Source organism: Acanthaster planci, linkage group LG14 (genome assembly GCF_054643075.1).
Source record: "Acanthaster planci isolate LZ-2023a linkage group LG14, COTS_SCS, whole genome shotgun sequence".
Taxonomy (NCBI): Eukaryota; Metazoa; Echinodermata; class Asteroidea; order Valvatida; family Acanthasteridae; genus Acanthaster; species Acanthaster planci.
Window position 1 is genome coordinate 460075 of NC_141790.1, and position 16455 is coordinate 476529.

Genomic DNA, 16455 nt, shown 5'->3' on the forward strand with positions numbered 1-16455 from the left:
TGAATGAAAACACCTTTTCCTGGTTTGCAGTTATGTGCCTTTAACGAAGAGGGAAACAGTCGGTCGAGTGGAGTGGTGGCCTTCCAGACTCTGCCTGACGTGCCGCGCGCGCCTTGCAAGCTGTCACTCAAGGGCAAAGTGCACTCCACGGGCTTCAAGGTCTCATGGGGTAAGTGGGCCCTTTGAACGTTGCGGCTACGGCTAGGAATATTAGATGACCTCATGGAAGCCAGTAGCTAGGGCTCCAACCACTTTCCCATGGACACCCATGTTACCCCTCGCAGCCGCCAGTTGATTCGGACAAGGCTTGTCCTTCAGACTTAAAAACTTAAAAACGTGCAAAGTCAAAAGGCTCTATAATTCTGTATTCCAAGCACTCACTTCTGGTAGGAAAGTCTTTTTTTAAGGTTTAAAGTATTGGCAACTTGTAACAGGTGTTTTCTTGCCTTTGCTTTCATTCTCGGCAGACCCGCCAAAGGATGCTGGAGGTTCAGATGTCACGTCATATTGTTTGCAAATGAACAACGGAACAAGTGAGTACCGGAACATCGTATAGAGAGGCAACTTTCCAGAACACTTTAGACGTCAAAGCTCACTCTTGGAAGCTGAGATTGAGAAATGGAGCTGATTGTTTGTGTATCGATTGCAGTCACTGGTTTGATCTGGCATTGAGTGATGGCCTTTTTGTGGGACGTTGAGGGCTCATGTGTTGCGGGTTAGGGCGCATATTGATTTATTCTTTATGACATTATGAGCAAAGTTTCACACAGTTGATGGGTTTTGAATTACGCATGAGGTTTTATGTCACGGCGAGTGCCTTGCAATTGATCCTTCCCATCGCTTTACTTCCGCCTCCAGATGAACCGTTTCGGTCAGTTTACGAGGGCTTGGAGAGGGAATGCAACCTAGACAACCTGGAGCCAGGCCACACCTACAGACTGAGGGTCCAGTGCTCCAGTAGAGGAGGAGAAAGTGCGGTAAGATTTCAAATGGTTGAGATGTTGGAACACATGCAGACGTTGTTTGATGCACTAATTGGTGACGTTGGTGAACACGAATCTAAACTTTCAACTCTAAAGGAAGTCAAGAGTTTTGATTGGTTATGATGCATGAAAAATAACAGCCTTTGTACTGAAACCAGATTCAAGGAAATCCGCCTGGAAGTTTGGGAAGGTTTGCGGGATTAAGAAAGGTTGAGCCCAGCCACTGTTAGTTCATACAGGGCTTAGTGCCCCTTGAAAGTTTAAAGTGTCATCGGGCAGTGTTGTATTTGAGTCCATCCCAAGTCCTGTCACAAGTCCCTTCAAAAGACCAGTCATAAGTATAAAACAGGGTGAACAATGACGAAAGAATGCTTTGGTCACAGCTCATTTGGATATCTTTTGAATTGGCTTAAGACAGAATGACCATTACGGGGACTTGTGATGGACTCAAAGACAGAACTGTTGTTGGGCTCCAACTCTGTGGTGGTTTTTCGATCACAGCATGTGAGTTGATCATTACGGTGTTTGTCTCAAAGACATTTCCGCCCGGGACTGAGATGCCGCCTGTCGGAGCACTTCACCGCAGTCTGCAGCCCTGAATTGCAGAAATGCTGGATCTCTCCCCCCCCCCCCCGGCTGTGTCACTTCATACCCAACCTTGAACAAGGGGAAGTGAAGGAGGGTAAACGTGAACTGTGGAAGGAAAGAGAGGAGGGGGGATGGGAAGTTGCGATGACTCGCTCCGAGTGATACCCACTAAGGGTGTTTTGCAAGCATTCCTGACTGCAGCTCCAGAGGGCCGTCTCCCCTCTTCCTCCCGTGTTTTTTGCTGGCTGACAGCTAGTGGGGAAGTAACGTAGTCCCTTGCAAGGTTAAAGGGATCAATCTTTAGGCTGGCCTCTTTCTTTCTCTCAAGAAAGAAAAAAATTCAGCAAAAACAACCTCAGCTGTGCGTCTCGTTCCATCATCCTGTTAATTTGTGGGGAAGCGAGTCCCACGTGAAGCCATCAGCGGCTTCCCTTCCTTAAGCTCATCTGTAACGAGACTTGTCATTTTTTTGGCCCGTAGCCTCACTTGCGCTTAGGGGCCAAGTGCATCACTCACCTTCTCACGAGTCTGAAGGCTGTCCTGTTGACTCAAAGGCCGAAGTTCTCCTCTTAAAAACTGTCACTGAAATTGGTCTGAAGCAGTCGCCCTACTGGGCACTTAGTTTCAGCAAGCGCGTACAGTTTCATGCAAATGCTGGTTCATTTTTTTGTGGGCGGGGGAAGTGGCAGATGAACGACCAGTAGCTGTGTAGCAGGAATGTAAAACTGTTGGACCCCTGAGCTTGACTCAGGTTTCCGACAGAACACTTTGAGTTCACTTAAATTGAGTTCAATTCAAAGCACTCTAATTTATAGAGGCAATGGCGTATGGTTGGACAGCTCACTATAAAAACACAAGTCGAACAATTAACACAATTGGCAGTTGATCGAACGTACAAGTCTTTTAATAGTTGCAAGCTGCTTGAATGCACACTTGACAAATGAAACAATACGCCTTCAAGATACAGGTATCCAGCATTTTGAAGTCAAACATCCACTGGAATAATGACACCTGAATGTACCTGTCAACTTCCTCTTCATCTTTGTCTTTCACCTTCCATCGTAGGTGAAACCAGAAGTACCTTGAGCTGTGGATGCGGTTAATCCTAAATGTGTGAATTTTCTTTCTGAAGTTCACCCTATGCTCTGCCTCCAGCGATAAATGTGCTCAGAACGAACACACACGCCACCGGTTACGGGAGCGGAAGGAACAAACAAACTGTCACCTGTTGAAGTTAGGATGCTCCACACCATTTACAAAACTTCCCAATTCCTGCCTTGCATTTCACGTCTCGGATTTTCCCATGGCCCGCGTTGGTGCCCTCTGCCGCAGCAGTCGATAGATTTTAGATCCCTCCAGCGCTAGTTGTGTTTTTGCTGTTGACGGAAGGAAAATTAGCAGAGTTAAATGAAGGGTGCTAAATAACGTGGCCAGCTGTTTCTTGTTTTTCTCTCATTGCAGTTTTCAGACGTCTGCAGTGTCACAACGTTTCCAGTTTGTCCAGGCCAGTGCCTACCTCCAAGGTTACACGGCAAGCCACGGGCAACGTCCGTCAACCTCAGATGGAGTAAGACTGTCACTTTAGCTTGCCTCTTTGTCATACGTCTGTGCTGTTTCCATCAAAGCACAGACCGAACTTGGATAAACTGCTTTGCCTGTAATGGATAGAACATGAAAATATCAATTTTTTTTTTTTTCAATAAATTCCTCCCAAGAAGCAATCTGAATTTGAACTGATCGATAACTGAATAATAGGTGGAGGTTTCATTTTCAGTATTTCGTCTGCAGGTGTTGAACAAAAAAGGTCGAATAAAACATGCAACAGGCATTATCTCCAAGATAGGGCAGCCAAGCATCCACACTGTTTCATGTTTGCAGGCTAACACGCGCAAGGCCATAAAATGACCACATCTTAAATCTCAGTTGTCATATTGAATTCCAACTTAACATTTGTATTGATAACGAGTACGCTAACAGCCGCGTTCTTATCCTGCGGTCCCCTCGCTGGCTGTGAGATGGTCCCAATAAATCTGGCTTTTTAAGGGTTAAGGGCCCTCAGAAATGAAGTCCTTTGGTTGAGTTGGGGCGGTAATATCTACCATATTGTTCAATCTCGCTTCAAACTCTTAGGTCCGCCGGAGTACCACGGGGGCACATCTCTGCAGGAGTACACGATGGAGATGACCACAGCAGCTGACGACACACCAAAGGAGGTCTACCGAGGCGGCACGTCCATCATGGAGTGCACGGTTGGCACCCTGCTGCCCGGTAGACCGTATGCCTTCAGGCTAAGGGCGTTCAACCGAATTGGGGTGAGCAGTGGATGTAATTTGCCTTTGCGAGTGAGGTTTGCTCAGCACACCTGACCCTAACCATGTTGAACCCAACAAAACCTGACACTGGGCTCTTTCTGTGGAATTTCGTTGATGTGAGCAGTGAACAAAAGAAAAGGCCTTTTTGTTCTAGCTGTTGGTTTCTGCGGGGTTCAGTAGGCTTCACACTTTCTGTTGTTAAATTCTGTTGGATTCAGCAAGGTGCCCAGAAAAAACCTGATAGGGGTTAGGGTTAATATGGTTTAGCAGAGTTCCTGAACACAGAGGTTTGTTTAGGACCCAAAAACCCCAGGCTGTCAGTAAAGAAGTCATTGTTAGTCATACTCGGTGAAATTCTTGGGACTTGTCTGTGCCGTGTTTTGCTTCGCACAGAAATTTGCGTGCCAAATTTCTACTGCATGGAGGCTCTATAAAATGGGGCATTTTCACATCTGGGGATCAAGAGCCTGCTTGTGCGCAAGTGAACTTACAACCTATTTGAACTGTGAGCAAATCTGACTTGAAATCAAGTCAGTCGCAAGGACTATCGCAAGTGAGTTAAAAGTCAGTCAGTCCCAAGTAACGTCGCCAGCTGGTTAAGTTCAAGGACAAAGAGTAGTATTGTTCATCGCCAGTTCTTTCTTGTGATGTTACTGGTGACTTATCTTGTGATCGACTTGATTACAATACTGGGAACCGGCCGTGTAACGAGACCACAATTTTCCGCGTACTTGCACTACTGCAGGCAGGAATCGGGCCAGTGAATTGTTGTTGGTTGTCCCAGAAAGCTGTTACAAGTAGTGCTTGTACCAAGAAAAGTGTTGCATCCTCTGCAAGAACATATCCAAGGTTCAGTTTTTTGACCTACATGCAGCCTGGCCCCTTGTCGGACCCCCTGCACGTGACGACGGCTGCGGGACCGCCGGACAGCCCCACGGAACTGGTGGTCAGCAGTCGGGGCACCAGTGTGGCCTACGTCTCGTGGGAGAAGCCCTGCTGCAACGGGGCAGAGGTGCACGAGTACCGGCTGGAGAGGGCCTCGCAGAATGGTTCCTTCTCCACGGTGAGTTCAAAGCGAAAGGCTGACAAAGAACTGGTCACGATTCTCCGACATTCCATCACGAATACAGTGTTGTACTCTGGTTGAGACCATTTGTTGAGTGACCAAATTTCCACCTGAACATTTCCGTGTCTGGTGTTGGGGCTAAAGTCGTGCTTTTGAATGATACTTCAAATGTAGCAGTCTCAGGGGGTAATTTATGCACATTGCAGTCACGGATATCCATCACAATTTGGCTAACTTGCGCTGTTGTACTTTTTTCGTTGCAAGAAGGGCGTAAATCCATTCGGCAAACAGTCATATATTAGAACTGAAAGTGTATACTTGATACGTTTGTATAGCTGAGGGTCTAGTTATTCAGAGGTGGTCATCGGTGTACAGCAGTACCTCCTGCATCCAGTGTTGATGCGCGCTATGTCCTTTCCTCCTTTTACCGTTAGGTCTACAACGGGTTTGCCCCCTACTGCGAGCTCAAGTTCCTCCAGCCGGCCACCTTCTACTACCTGCGGGTCCAGGCCATCAACTCGGCCGGCCCAGGCCCTTTTAGTGACGTGGCCACCTATGAGTCGCCCCCTTCATCCCCGGAGGCGGTGGCCTCGCTCCGCCTCCTCTCCTCCACCTCGGAGTCCCTGCTGATCCGCTGGACGGAGCCCAACTGCTGCGGCGCAGAGATCCTGTCCTACAACATCGACATTGGGGAGAAGCCCGTCATCTCGGTGCCAGGCCACGCCAAGGAGCACTGCTTGGAGATGCTGCAGCCCAACACCAAGTACAGGTAAAGAAGGACAGACGTGGTACCTAAATGCCCCTCATGACCCCTCACCCTGCATCCTAACCGTGAACCTTAACTTTACTCAACCCTTAACCTAACCATCCCTGACCCATCAAAATCTACCATGGACAGATGAGGAGTTTTTCAAGATTTGAGCGAGGTAGCACCCAGTTATTTATTACATGATTATTTGATTTCTCCCAGAAATTAAAGCGCACAGTTGATTTCCTACACTTTCTGTGAGCTAGGAAGATTCTGGAAGTCTCCTTGCAAGACTGCATCAGGAGTTTGGGTTAATCTGTTGATACCATGTATTGGGTGTTTCGATTTGGGAATCTTTAAGTTGAAGTGTTTAACACAGGACGTTCAGGTTGCAACCAGGTTGCAAGGTTTGGGAACCCATTGCACGGGGTGATAAAATAAGTGGCAAAAGTGTAGAATTTACCATCATGTAAAGGTATTGCGCTATCATTTTATCTCACGTTGCTAGTCCTGGGAGCATTTGTTGAAGTCAGTTACAGCTTTTTATCCATTGACTCAAAACTCCACTCCTGAATTTGAGTGCTGTCAGTCCCAAAATTGACTTAAAAAGTCCATTACACCAGCGAGAAAGAGATCGGAGGTTCACATCCCACCCTTGACACTGCTTTGCGTAACTCAATGACTTCCCGTCCCCCCACCCTCCTTTCTCCCCACCCTCTCCACCTCCTCCCCCCCCTCCAAGGATACGCATCCAGGCCGTCAACAGCATCGGCGTGGGCCCCTACAGTGCCTCCCTCAAGGTCACAACCAAAGCGCTTCCCCCGGACCCGCCCCGTCTGGAGTGCGCCCTCTATAGCCACCAGAGCCTCAAGCTGAAGTGGGGCGACAGCGTCAAGTCGCCGGTGGACGTCCGGATACAGAACTACACACTCGAGATGGAGGACAGGAAAGGAAGGTGGGAATGGCTCTTGAGAGAGTTCAGCTCATCGAAGCTCTGAACCTGTTGAAACTTCAAATCTACCTTAGAGACTGTAATCATGTTGTCTGTATGGCCTATATTTTAACCCCAAAATGAAGAAAATTGATCATGCCATATTGTGCAGTGGAGTCATATTGAGCAGTCCACAGTCAACCAAATAAAAAGCTACCCCTCTGTCCTTTCAGTTTGTGAAGATGACTCTTGAAAATCATTTTTTTTCCGGCAAGACATACATAAAGGGAAAGGAAGCCACATTCTTTATGTTATCGTCTGGATCAACTGCAGAAAGAGTTGCTTATCAATTGCCCTCATTGACCTTGCTGACCTTTGATAGTCTCAAATGACCTCACTGACCTTTTACCCCTCGCGATCTGTCTCTTACCAGGTACTGTATGGTGTACTCTGGTGCTAACGTCTCCCACAAGGTCTCCAAGCTGAGCGAGCAGACGTCCTACCGATTCCGCATCTTTGCCAGCAACGACGCCGGCGACGGCCCATACTCGGAGAGTTACACCTTCACAACGACCAAAGCACCGCCTCCCTGCTTAAAAAGTAAGCTGTACATGAAACCCGGCGAGGGAGATGACTGTACCGGATCCCTTGCTTGCCTCCCAGGCTTGAGCTTGCTAGCTGCGTCTGTTGCTTGTGCACAAAGTCACTGAGAGCTCAAAAATTCATTCCTTTTTAGTTCGGCTGTGAGAAGATTTGCCTTTGCATGCCATGCTCGAGTGCAACCGTTGTCGGAAGCCCTCCAAAGTCCAAACGTAGAACTCGGTCAGTACAGGAGTGTTTTGCTTTGCTCAGCATGGGAGTAAAGGGAACAGCCGCACAGAGCTTTGCTCATTCCATTTTTCCTGCAGCGGCTTTCACGCCTACAGCCACAGCTTTCCACTGCATGGATTGTAGGCCCTCCGAGTGTTTTTGAGCCCGTGAAAATTTACTTGTGGTTGCTGAGTGGACCGTGAATGATCAATCACTCTTTCCCTCTGTGCTCGCTTTTCTTTTGGTTAGCTCCCAAAGTTAGCCACGTCACGGAAGACTGCTGTGTTGTCGTGTGGCAGGCCCTCGGTAATATCCAGAACGACGTTGTCATCTACCAGTGCCAGTGCCAGAGAGTCAGAGACAGCGAGATCAAACTGGTAAGTTTTTTAGCCTGGGCTCAACAATGCGCAAATATCAAAGGGTGTCGCTTCCAGGGTAATTGCCTGTGGGAGCCCTGTTGGACTGTGCGGATGGGAGTGAGTGTTTGATGGTGGTAGTGTCTCAAACGCTTCAACCCTTGCTCTTGTTTACACTCCAATGCACTCCAACATTCCCGTTAAAAAAAGTGGCTATGTTCATTACGTGGCCCTCCACTAACGGCCACACCATTTCAATGGAGAAACTGTGTACACTTCAAGGAACTGCAAAGAAAACTTGCGGTCAACTTGGTCCAGCTAGTGTATTACACTGATAAGCAAAGCCACATGCCACAATCCTCTTGAGTACACTGGAGTGTACTTCTATTGGGCTGTGCAGTAAAATCACTCCACAGGTAATGCAAAGAATCCTCCCATGCAAGCCAGCTGCAGTGCATTGGCAGGTACTACTGACTTGCAGTAAATTGTTCTCATAGAGCAAGGTTAAGGCTGCATTCGTGTGTGTAACTCTAGAAACTCATGGATTAAGAAAAATTGTTACATGCACATTACTCATGGATCACACTCTGTCAGTTGTCAGTTGTTGTGGGGCAGGCACAAAGCATCCATTCACTTGCTTTCTGACGACTCAACAGGATCAACTCAATAAATCAGTAGGTTAGGAGGTACGGACTACTGAATTTGCCAATCAAAATAGTAAAAAGAATGTGAAAAGAAAAAAAAAATTGGAGTGAAAACCGATATTTTTCTGTAAGTGCCAAAAAAAACCCTGGTTCTCTTGTGAGGTGTACAGGATTTCAGGTAGCTGCATCATCCCCAAGTCATTACTGGGCCCAGGCGGCATGTCAGCTTGTTATCAGATGGTTACCAGTATGGCAAATAGTGCAAAAACAAGCCGAGCTAAAACAATGTGTTTGCTTTGCAGAAAGGCAAAAAAAGAAGATTAAAAGAAGTTGGCGTTTTTGTTTGTTTGCTTCTCCCGGCAGGTATACAGAGGTTCGGGCAGCAGCATTATTGTCCCTGACCTGTCGCCGGGCACAGAGTACCGGGTGCGGGCCTGTGCTGTTCGCCTGCCAGAGGACGGCGGGCCGGAGCTGGTGGGCGCCTACAGCCCCTGGGAGAGCTTCCAGACGGCCAGCCCGCTCGCCACCACCGTCGCATCTGCCGCCTCGTCTGTCGCTGCCTCAGAGGACGCCCAGCGAGACGAGGATGCCCCGGCGGAGCCCAAGGGGCTGGAGGACCAGAAGATTGTGGCCATCTTCCTGGCGGGTTTCTTCTTCGTCGCCGTTATTTTTGCTTGGATTGTTGCCTTTTACCATTAACTTATGAAAGAAATTTGCACAAGTCCAAATATTTTCCTTTCAAAATGAAAAGCCACAAATATAATTCCTAGCAGAGGTTTCACACCCATAAAAACCTCGGAGAAAAAGGTACCAGTGTTTACTGCGAGTACTTTCACTCAAAACAGTGTTACCTGTATTCCCATCAAAGGTAAACTGGGGCTTGAATTGCCAAAAACCGCTGCAGTTTTAATTTATCGCCAGCTCAGGTCAAGCGGCCCACGTGCTTACACTTGATGTGCGCTGGAGGGCAGGGTTCGTGCATTTGTGGGTGCCATTCGGTGGGTCATTGTCCAAAATGGCCCAGCCTCTCGTGTCCAGCTTGCATGCCAAGGTCGCCTCCACCGTTAATGCTTTCTCACGAAAGGTGACAGCAGGGGGGGGGAGTGCGCAGTGTGGACAGAGGCGTGCATAGCTCCCGTGTGCCCCGACGCATCTCCATTCCCCGTAGCTGTCTGAAAGCCAGTCACCTGATCCTTGTATCCTCCGACTCGTAGGTTTGTCACCCGCATGACACGTAGAGCAAGGCTAGGAGTAACGTTGCTCTCACGTTGCTTTCACCTGTCACTGCAAATGTTGCTGTATCTGCACGGCGTACATGAACAGGTTTGCAGAGAGTGCCTTCCTGCACCCAACAGTCCTGCGGTGTTACTTGTTCACATTTTAATTTTGGCGGGGGGGTCAAACTGTTTATCTCTTGGGTTTTGTGACAGTCGGAAAACAGGGACTTGTGCCGGCAAAAATCCAGAGCTGATTGGCTGACACATATAGCATATGGTACCGAGATGTTCCCCTCAGAAGTAGCACCTGGGTGTCAGTCTGCCAAAAGAGGGCGCTCTACTTAATGCTAACATGGCCGCCATTGTCTGGCATGACTATCCCAGTACTAGCAGCCACAGTGACATTGTGCAACTCTGAATTAGATTGAGGTGTTGCATTGGACGATTGCATTTTACGCTACATGTTGTTTGCTTGCTTTATGTGCGAAAATAAGAATCCATACTTATTGCCCCACATATTTGATTTGATTGTCATTTTTGAAGTTATTCTTCCAGTTTTCATTTTAAGTTTGGGCATTTCTTAAGGTTTTTTGGTCTCTTGCTATGTAGGGACGTACGTCAGTGTACGTGAAAGGTACCATGTTTCATGAGGTTATCCGTGACACCCAGCACACTGTAAAGTATGGACAGCGTTGTTGACAGTAGCCTTATGTTGCATTTGTGTGCGTGCATACTCTTGACCGGGATGGTAAGACATGCCCCCGTTACATCCATCCCCAGTGTTGTTGGGGAAACCAACTTTACCGTGTGGCCTTAAAAAGTCTCGGAGAAAGGAAGTGAGACATTTGTCGGCAGGCTTTGGCATGTCGTAAGTCATACCGCGGCTGGTATCAGTGAGTGAACCATTGCCCTGGGCCCAAGTAGTTAGCATGGCCAAGTTGAAAATACTGCTCACGAGTTTCCTGTACTGAGCAAAGATAAACTGAGCGCCAGCCACAAGGAGTGTACAGTGCAGGGACATTTTGGTTGGTAGCCTGCGCTTTGTTTAGCAATTTTGTCTTGGTGCTTAGCAGATATACGTAGCAATGCCTGCTCTGTGATCGTGGCCCCCGGCCAAAAGAAGTACTCTCACGATGTTGTCTCATCTCCACAGCAAAGAAATTAGCCCAAGTAAAAATATACATTAGTTTCTCATCTTCATTCTTATTCTTTTTTTCACAGATTTCCTTTTGTTTCTGTTTTTAAAGGGGTTTCAATCATTTTTTTTTTCTTGCGATTGTATTGTGACTTCATTTTCCTCACAAAATACATAACTTGGGCATGCACGTGCAAAAAGTGCTAAATAAGGATGACATCTTGCACACACAAAATTTTCAGCCAAACTGTCAAATCCATCTGCCACCCTGGGGGGAAAAAAATGGAAAATGAGCCTTCTCCCTTTCTTCAAATATGCCAAACAAGAAACTTTTTTTTTTTACGTGGCCTTTTCACCGTGACTGCTGTGATGAGCATTGTGCCATCTGATGTCGGCTATGCCTGTCAAGTAAGAAGTTGTTTCTAGGTGAATTTTGGGGCTTGATTTTTTTTCACTTGTATGTTCCTGAAAATGCTCTCCATCCTTTCAAAGTCTCTTGCTTGAACACAAATGCAGGTCATTTCTTCCTTGCAAAGAACTTACTTAGCTTCCAAAGTGCATAATCTCCTTTACGACTGTATTTGCATTGTGAGAGTGCTCCTTTGAGGTGCGCCGCGGCTATAAACCAAAACAGGAAACAAGAACTCGACTGTTTCTGTGACAAAAACTCATGTAATTTAAAACGAATTTAAAAGTCAAATACAGTTACATTTTATTTTTGGAAAAATAGATATTCTGTAAATGATCTCATTTCTTATATTTTTAAACTTTTTTTTTCTTTCGCAGAATGTTCAAAAAAGTTATTTCCTCCTTCATTTGCTTGTAGTTAACCCTTCATGCATGTTTTGTGCAGAGTGAGAGAAAGTCGTCGGACCTCTCGTTTTGAAATTTGTTTGTGGTCTGTGGAGTGATACAAAGTAGCGGTGTTTAGATGTTAATTGATGTGTAAAGTTGTAAAAAAAAAAGTTGTTTCTCTGTTCCTATACAAAGAGGGAGAGGTTGACGCACACCAGAATTCTTCCTGCATATTGTTATTTGTTTAGCGTGCACCACTGAGTTGTAGACAGTCCAGCCTCTTGTTCCCTAGTCCCTCAAAGTTAAAATTTACCGATGGCTAGTCTTGAAAATGCTTCATAACACTGCCAGCTTAATGTGCCATTCACAGAAAAAAGAAAATGTTCGGAAATGCAGCTCTCTTTATGCTTCAATTGGGATTTGTTTGTAAATGTTTCGCTGGCGCAAAACGGGGAGTCTTTGGAGGCCTGTGCTGTATGCTCAGTCCCCCCAAAAATGCATTTTACAAGCACACACACAGGGGCATTCACCAAGAAAAAGTGTGACAGAATGTTGAAGGTGTCTGTTTCTTTCCCTGAGCTTGTTCGCTTTGACCCACAACTTTGTGTCACAGCATTGAAAATGGAGGAAGCAAGGCACTGTTCATTAGAAACCTCACGAAGGAACACAAATCTGCCGTGCACTTGTCACAAGCACAGGTGCACATCCCACAGCAGTGAGACTTGAAACCGGTGCGCTTGCCGGACAAACCGTTGATGCACTCTTCCACTTCAAGAGTGATTTCATAACTTGATTTGAAAATCAAACTTGTGGATGGTTCTGTGCTGCGCCGCACATACAGGGAGTAGCCCCAACTTCAGACTTTGGAACCAAAATGGCTATTCATTATTATGTGTAGTAGAGTGTATGGCTGTCGTGTGCTAACTGTCCATGAGCACTGATGCACAACCCACCGTTTTGGTTCCAACATTGGAGACTCTCATGTCGTTACTCTCTCTATAAACAGGTCTGGTTTTGTGAAATTGTTGATTGTCATAAGTGTGAAAGCGGCTTTTGCATAAACACACACACACAAAATAACTAAAACAAAACTTAAAGTTTTCCACAGGTGTGCCAAGTTCACTTGTAGGGGCTCAGAAAAATATTTTCTGAAATGTACAACAAAAAACTACTCCCTACAACTCTGTCAAGGACAAAAGAAAGGCCCAACGTTAACTTTGGTCACATTCTTTGGGGTGACCTTCAGTTTGACTGGAGATGACCTGTGTGATTTTGGCTGGTGACCGTCGTACCCTAATTGGGAAATAGTGGAAATCCCAACACTTTCCCAGCAGTAAGTGGCTTGAGTCCATTTGGAAGTCGGAAGATAGTTCTCGACAGTGAAATTTAATTGATACTGTATTATTGTAAATACATCTTTACATAATATCTAGCATAAGTACAATTGAATGTTGAACTTAAAACATATATTTACCTTAAAAATCTGGACACCAACGCCCAGAGTTATATTTTTTTGAAAAACAGAAAAGAGTATTAAGTTTAAATCTGTATGTGCTAGTATTGTATTTCAATTCTAAACGAAAAACTGTACAAAGAATTGAAGAGAAGGAACAAGCAGACGTAGATGATGAGAAAAACAGCTCTTGAATAAATGACTAATTAATTAGCTGCCACTTTGTATGTAATAGATCAGCCAAATATGACGAGAGATGGTAACTGTCAAGCTAAACTACGTTATAGTACTTTGTTGTATGCCTAGAAAATATGTATGTGAATTCTTGACACAGACAACTTTGATTTTTTTTTTTTGTGGTGTGGCCGACTAGAACTAATAAATAAATGTATTCCATTTGGAGGGTAGCGCAAGTAAGCTTGGAAACTCTGCAGCGACCGTTTGTGCGAAGGAATGGATTTTTTTTCCCCTTTAGAAACAATTACAATGAAAGATATTTATGGACGGACGGAGCACAGTTTTTGCATGTGCGTTATCCAGATCCAGTACGTGTTCACGTTACATCTGAGGACGCTAGAGCACCTCTATTTCGCCACAGCCGGAAGGTGGGAGGCTTTCTTTTTTTTTTTTTCCAACAAAAATTTGAATCTGCCACTGTTGAATCTAAAAACAAAGTGTGGGTGTGTGAACGTATTCTGTCTCGAAATTTTCTCGTCCACAGGAGTCCCCAATTCAGATATGTTTTCGTGGTGCAGGTTATCTGCTGTATTTTCAAAGGGAACTTGAACAAATTTATTCCGTTTCTACTGAAGAAATAATGCTGCGTTCGTTTTAACAAAGTAAAGAGGATACCAAATTCTACCTTTTTGGTTGAAGATAAAATAATCACCGGGGCCCAACTGCATACAGGAGTAAACATTCCCGCATGTTCTTTCCAATTCATGTTCAAGTAAAGAAAAAAAATAAATATGTATTGTACAAATGTCATTAACAGTTAGTTTAGAACAGGTGAGATTTAAATTGTAAGGCTTTTCTCTCCGATATTATGGTGGAAGATTATAGTGTAGCAGGACCAACACGTTGAATCTCCGATTTACTCCCTCTGGTATTGCTGTCTGTTTAAATGTCGGTTTTGATTCTTAATTTGTTTTTTTGTTTTCGTTTCCAGATTTAAACATAGTGTGTTGAGGACTTAGTGTTCCAGGGAGAAATATCATTTACATTTTATTTTTACTCGCTTACACATTTCAAGTATTTATATATGTGTATGTGTACACGTGCTATGATTCAAGCGGCTGTAGGATTTACAGTTGGCCATTTTGGAGTTGTGAATATGCTGGGGTGAAATTTGCCTTACAATTTTTCCAATTGACTTTGGTGAAGACGAATGTTTTTTTTTTTTCCCAATTCAACAAACATACATCAGTTTAGAAAAACTGTAACCGAACACCAATTTGGAAAAAACATCTTTTTTTGTGCCGATTGAAAGATCCGATCCTTTTTGTACAATAGGAATTTTGCGATAGGTCTATTTTCATTCTCTGTGGGGGAGCTGTTGATTTCAAACATACCAAACACGCCACGAAGTCAACAAAAATCCTTGCCATAGTCACACACAACTACCTCCTGATGTTGCAGAAGAGATGGGGCCTCTATCTGCAGACGGGGACTGGCGCTTTCAAAATTGTCTGAACATCTTAGCACATCAAACTCTCGGTGGTCCTCGCCCTCAAAGCCCAATTTGGTTTTCTGTTGCTGTCCGATTTGTTCCATCAGTCGTAGGTAGCTTAATTGTGTGTAGGACCAAACCACCAAGATGATTACATTTTAACAGCAATGTATAACATGAAAGAAGGGAAACAGCAACCTAGTCAACAGTTTGGTGTCCGTGGTCTGAAACAAAAGGACGCCCAGAACCAAGGTTTATTTTTTTTTATTGATCACAAATCTGAATACTTCATGATTTTAAACACTTATTTAAATGTAGTATTTAATTGTAGAAGTGATTGTAGGGGACTTTGTGCCTGCCTGTCGGAGGGAAGAAAAGACTATTCTTGTGCGAATTGTAATGAAATTTAATGAATTCAGTAAATTTACAATATTTTTGTGCAGCCCATAGAACATGGTTTAAAAATAATATATTAATATGGAATATATGTAAATGAATCAAATATTAAAAAAAAAAGTTGCTGCAACTCGTGGTGGGAAATCTTCAAAGACAAAATGTATGAATTTTTCATTGCACAAAATTCAACTTTGATGGATCTGTCCTAATGGTGAATCTCATAGGTCATTTTTAAAAGAATTTGATGTTTCCTTTTAATTAGGGGGATATCAGTAAATTTGTGTAGGTTTTGTGTCCACTCTGTTGGTACTCGTGACCAGTCAAGTAATTCAGTGAACTTTGGTACTTCATTAAAAAAGAATTCGTATTTTTTGTTCTTTTCAAAAGATAAGAAAACCTCCCTTACGTTAATTGAAAACAGTTTTCCTGCTCCATGAATTTGCCTGGACATTATTCCAAGACATTTTTTGTCAGGTCCAGCACAGTAAGCAAACAACGCCCCCCCCCCGACTTTGGCAGACCATGCCCCTCGATAAGCTTGCCCATCAATTTCGCCCAGCTCTTTAGAGAAGGAAAAATTCCATCAACTTTTGTTTGTGTGTTTTGTTTGTTTGCTTTGACCAAAGCTGAGGTGAGACAGCATGGTGACGGAAACAACAGCCTTCTAATGGACTCGGTACTTTTGTGCTGGAAATCTTAAGGGAGATTTGTTTCGACACCTTCGAGTGAGCACAGTGCAGAAAGGCGTGGTAGATGTGTTTTTAAAAAAGGGGGTTGGCGATGGAGTAGGGTGGTAAATTTTATTCTTGGGTTTCTTGCGTCGGTTATATCATTTACCGTGCTTGGTATTTTGTAATATAAATTTTAAAAAATCGAAAAATAAAAAAAAAGAAATGCCTGTGTACCAGTTTACGAGAAAGTGTTGGAAAGGACACTTTGCAGCTTCGTATCAATAAAAATGCCTCGCTCCAAATCAGAATGGATCAACTTGTTTTTGACTTGCTTGTGTTTGTTGTTGGAAGGTGTTATAAAACATGTTTTTTGATTAGTTTTTCTTCGGAGGAGGGGTCCGAACTACCCCATTAATTAAATTGTGCAGTTGCTTTTTAGTAATGTCGGCGGCAGATTTTTCTTCTGGGGGTGGGGGTGAATAAGTGGGGGTTATTTGGGGAGGCAATCCAAATATTACGTGAATTCAAAAAGCTGAGATGGAAGGGGCAACCGTGTGCCAAGAATAAAGTTACATTCCTTATCCACTTGGCGGTGTTCCAAATTGAGGACAATTTAGTAGCTTTGAGAAAACGGTTGAATGATCACATTAGCCAAAACGCGAGAAATGGAGAAATGTTTGT

The 16455-nt window shown here is 44.6% G+C and overlaps 1 protein-coding gene across 4 annotated transcripts in view; it reads left to right on the forward strand.

Annotated features, from left to right (window-relative positions):
• LOC110977831 (fibronectin type-III domain-containing protein 3A-like) overlaps window positions 1-16086 on the forward strand; it is a 99231-nt gene extending 83145 nt beyond the window's left edge. For all 4 annotated transcript variants that reach the window (XM_022232298.2, XM_087145400.1, XM_087145401.1 and 1 more), the window contains exons 11-21: window positions 31-169; window positions 468-533; window positions 859-977; window positions 3033-3138; window positions 3702-3883; window positions 4758-4946; window positions 5384-5718; window positions 6440-6652; window positions 7062-7228; window positions 7688-7815; window positions 8802-16086. In XM_022232298.2, the coding sequence (XP_022087990.2) occupies window positions 31-169; window positions 468-533; window positions 859-977; window positions 3033-3138; window positions 3702-3883; window positions 4758-4946; window positions 5384-5718; window positions 6440-6652; window positions 7062-7228; window positions 7688-7815; window positions 8802-9137 (1980 nt within the window). In that variant the 3' untranslated portion in view covers window positions 9138-16086. The remainder of the gene's footprint in view (window positions 1-30; window positions 170-467; window positions 534-858; window positions 978-3032; window positions 3139-3701; window positions 3884-4757; window positions 4947-5383; window positions 5719-6439; window positions 6653-7061; window positions 7229-7687; window positions 7816-8801) is intronic.
• Window positions 16087-16455: the final 369 nt, after the last annotated feature.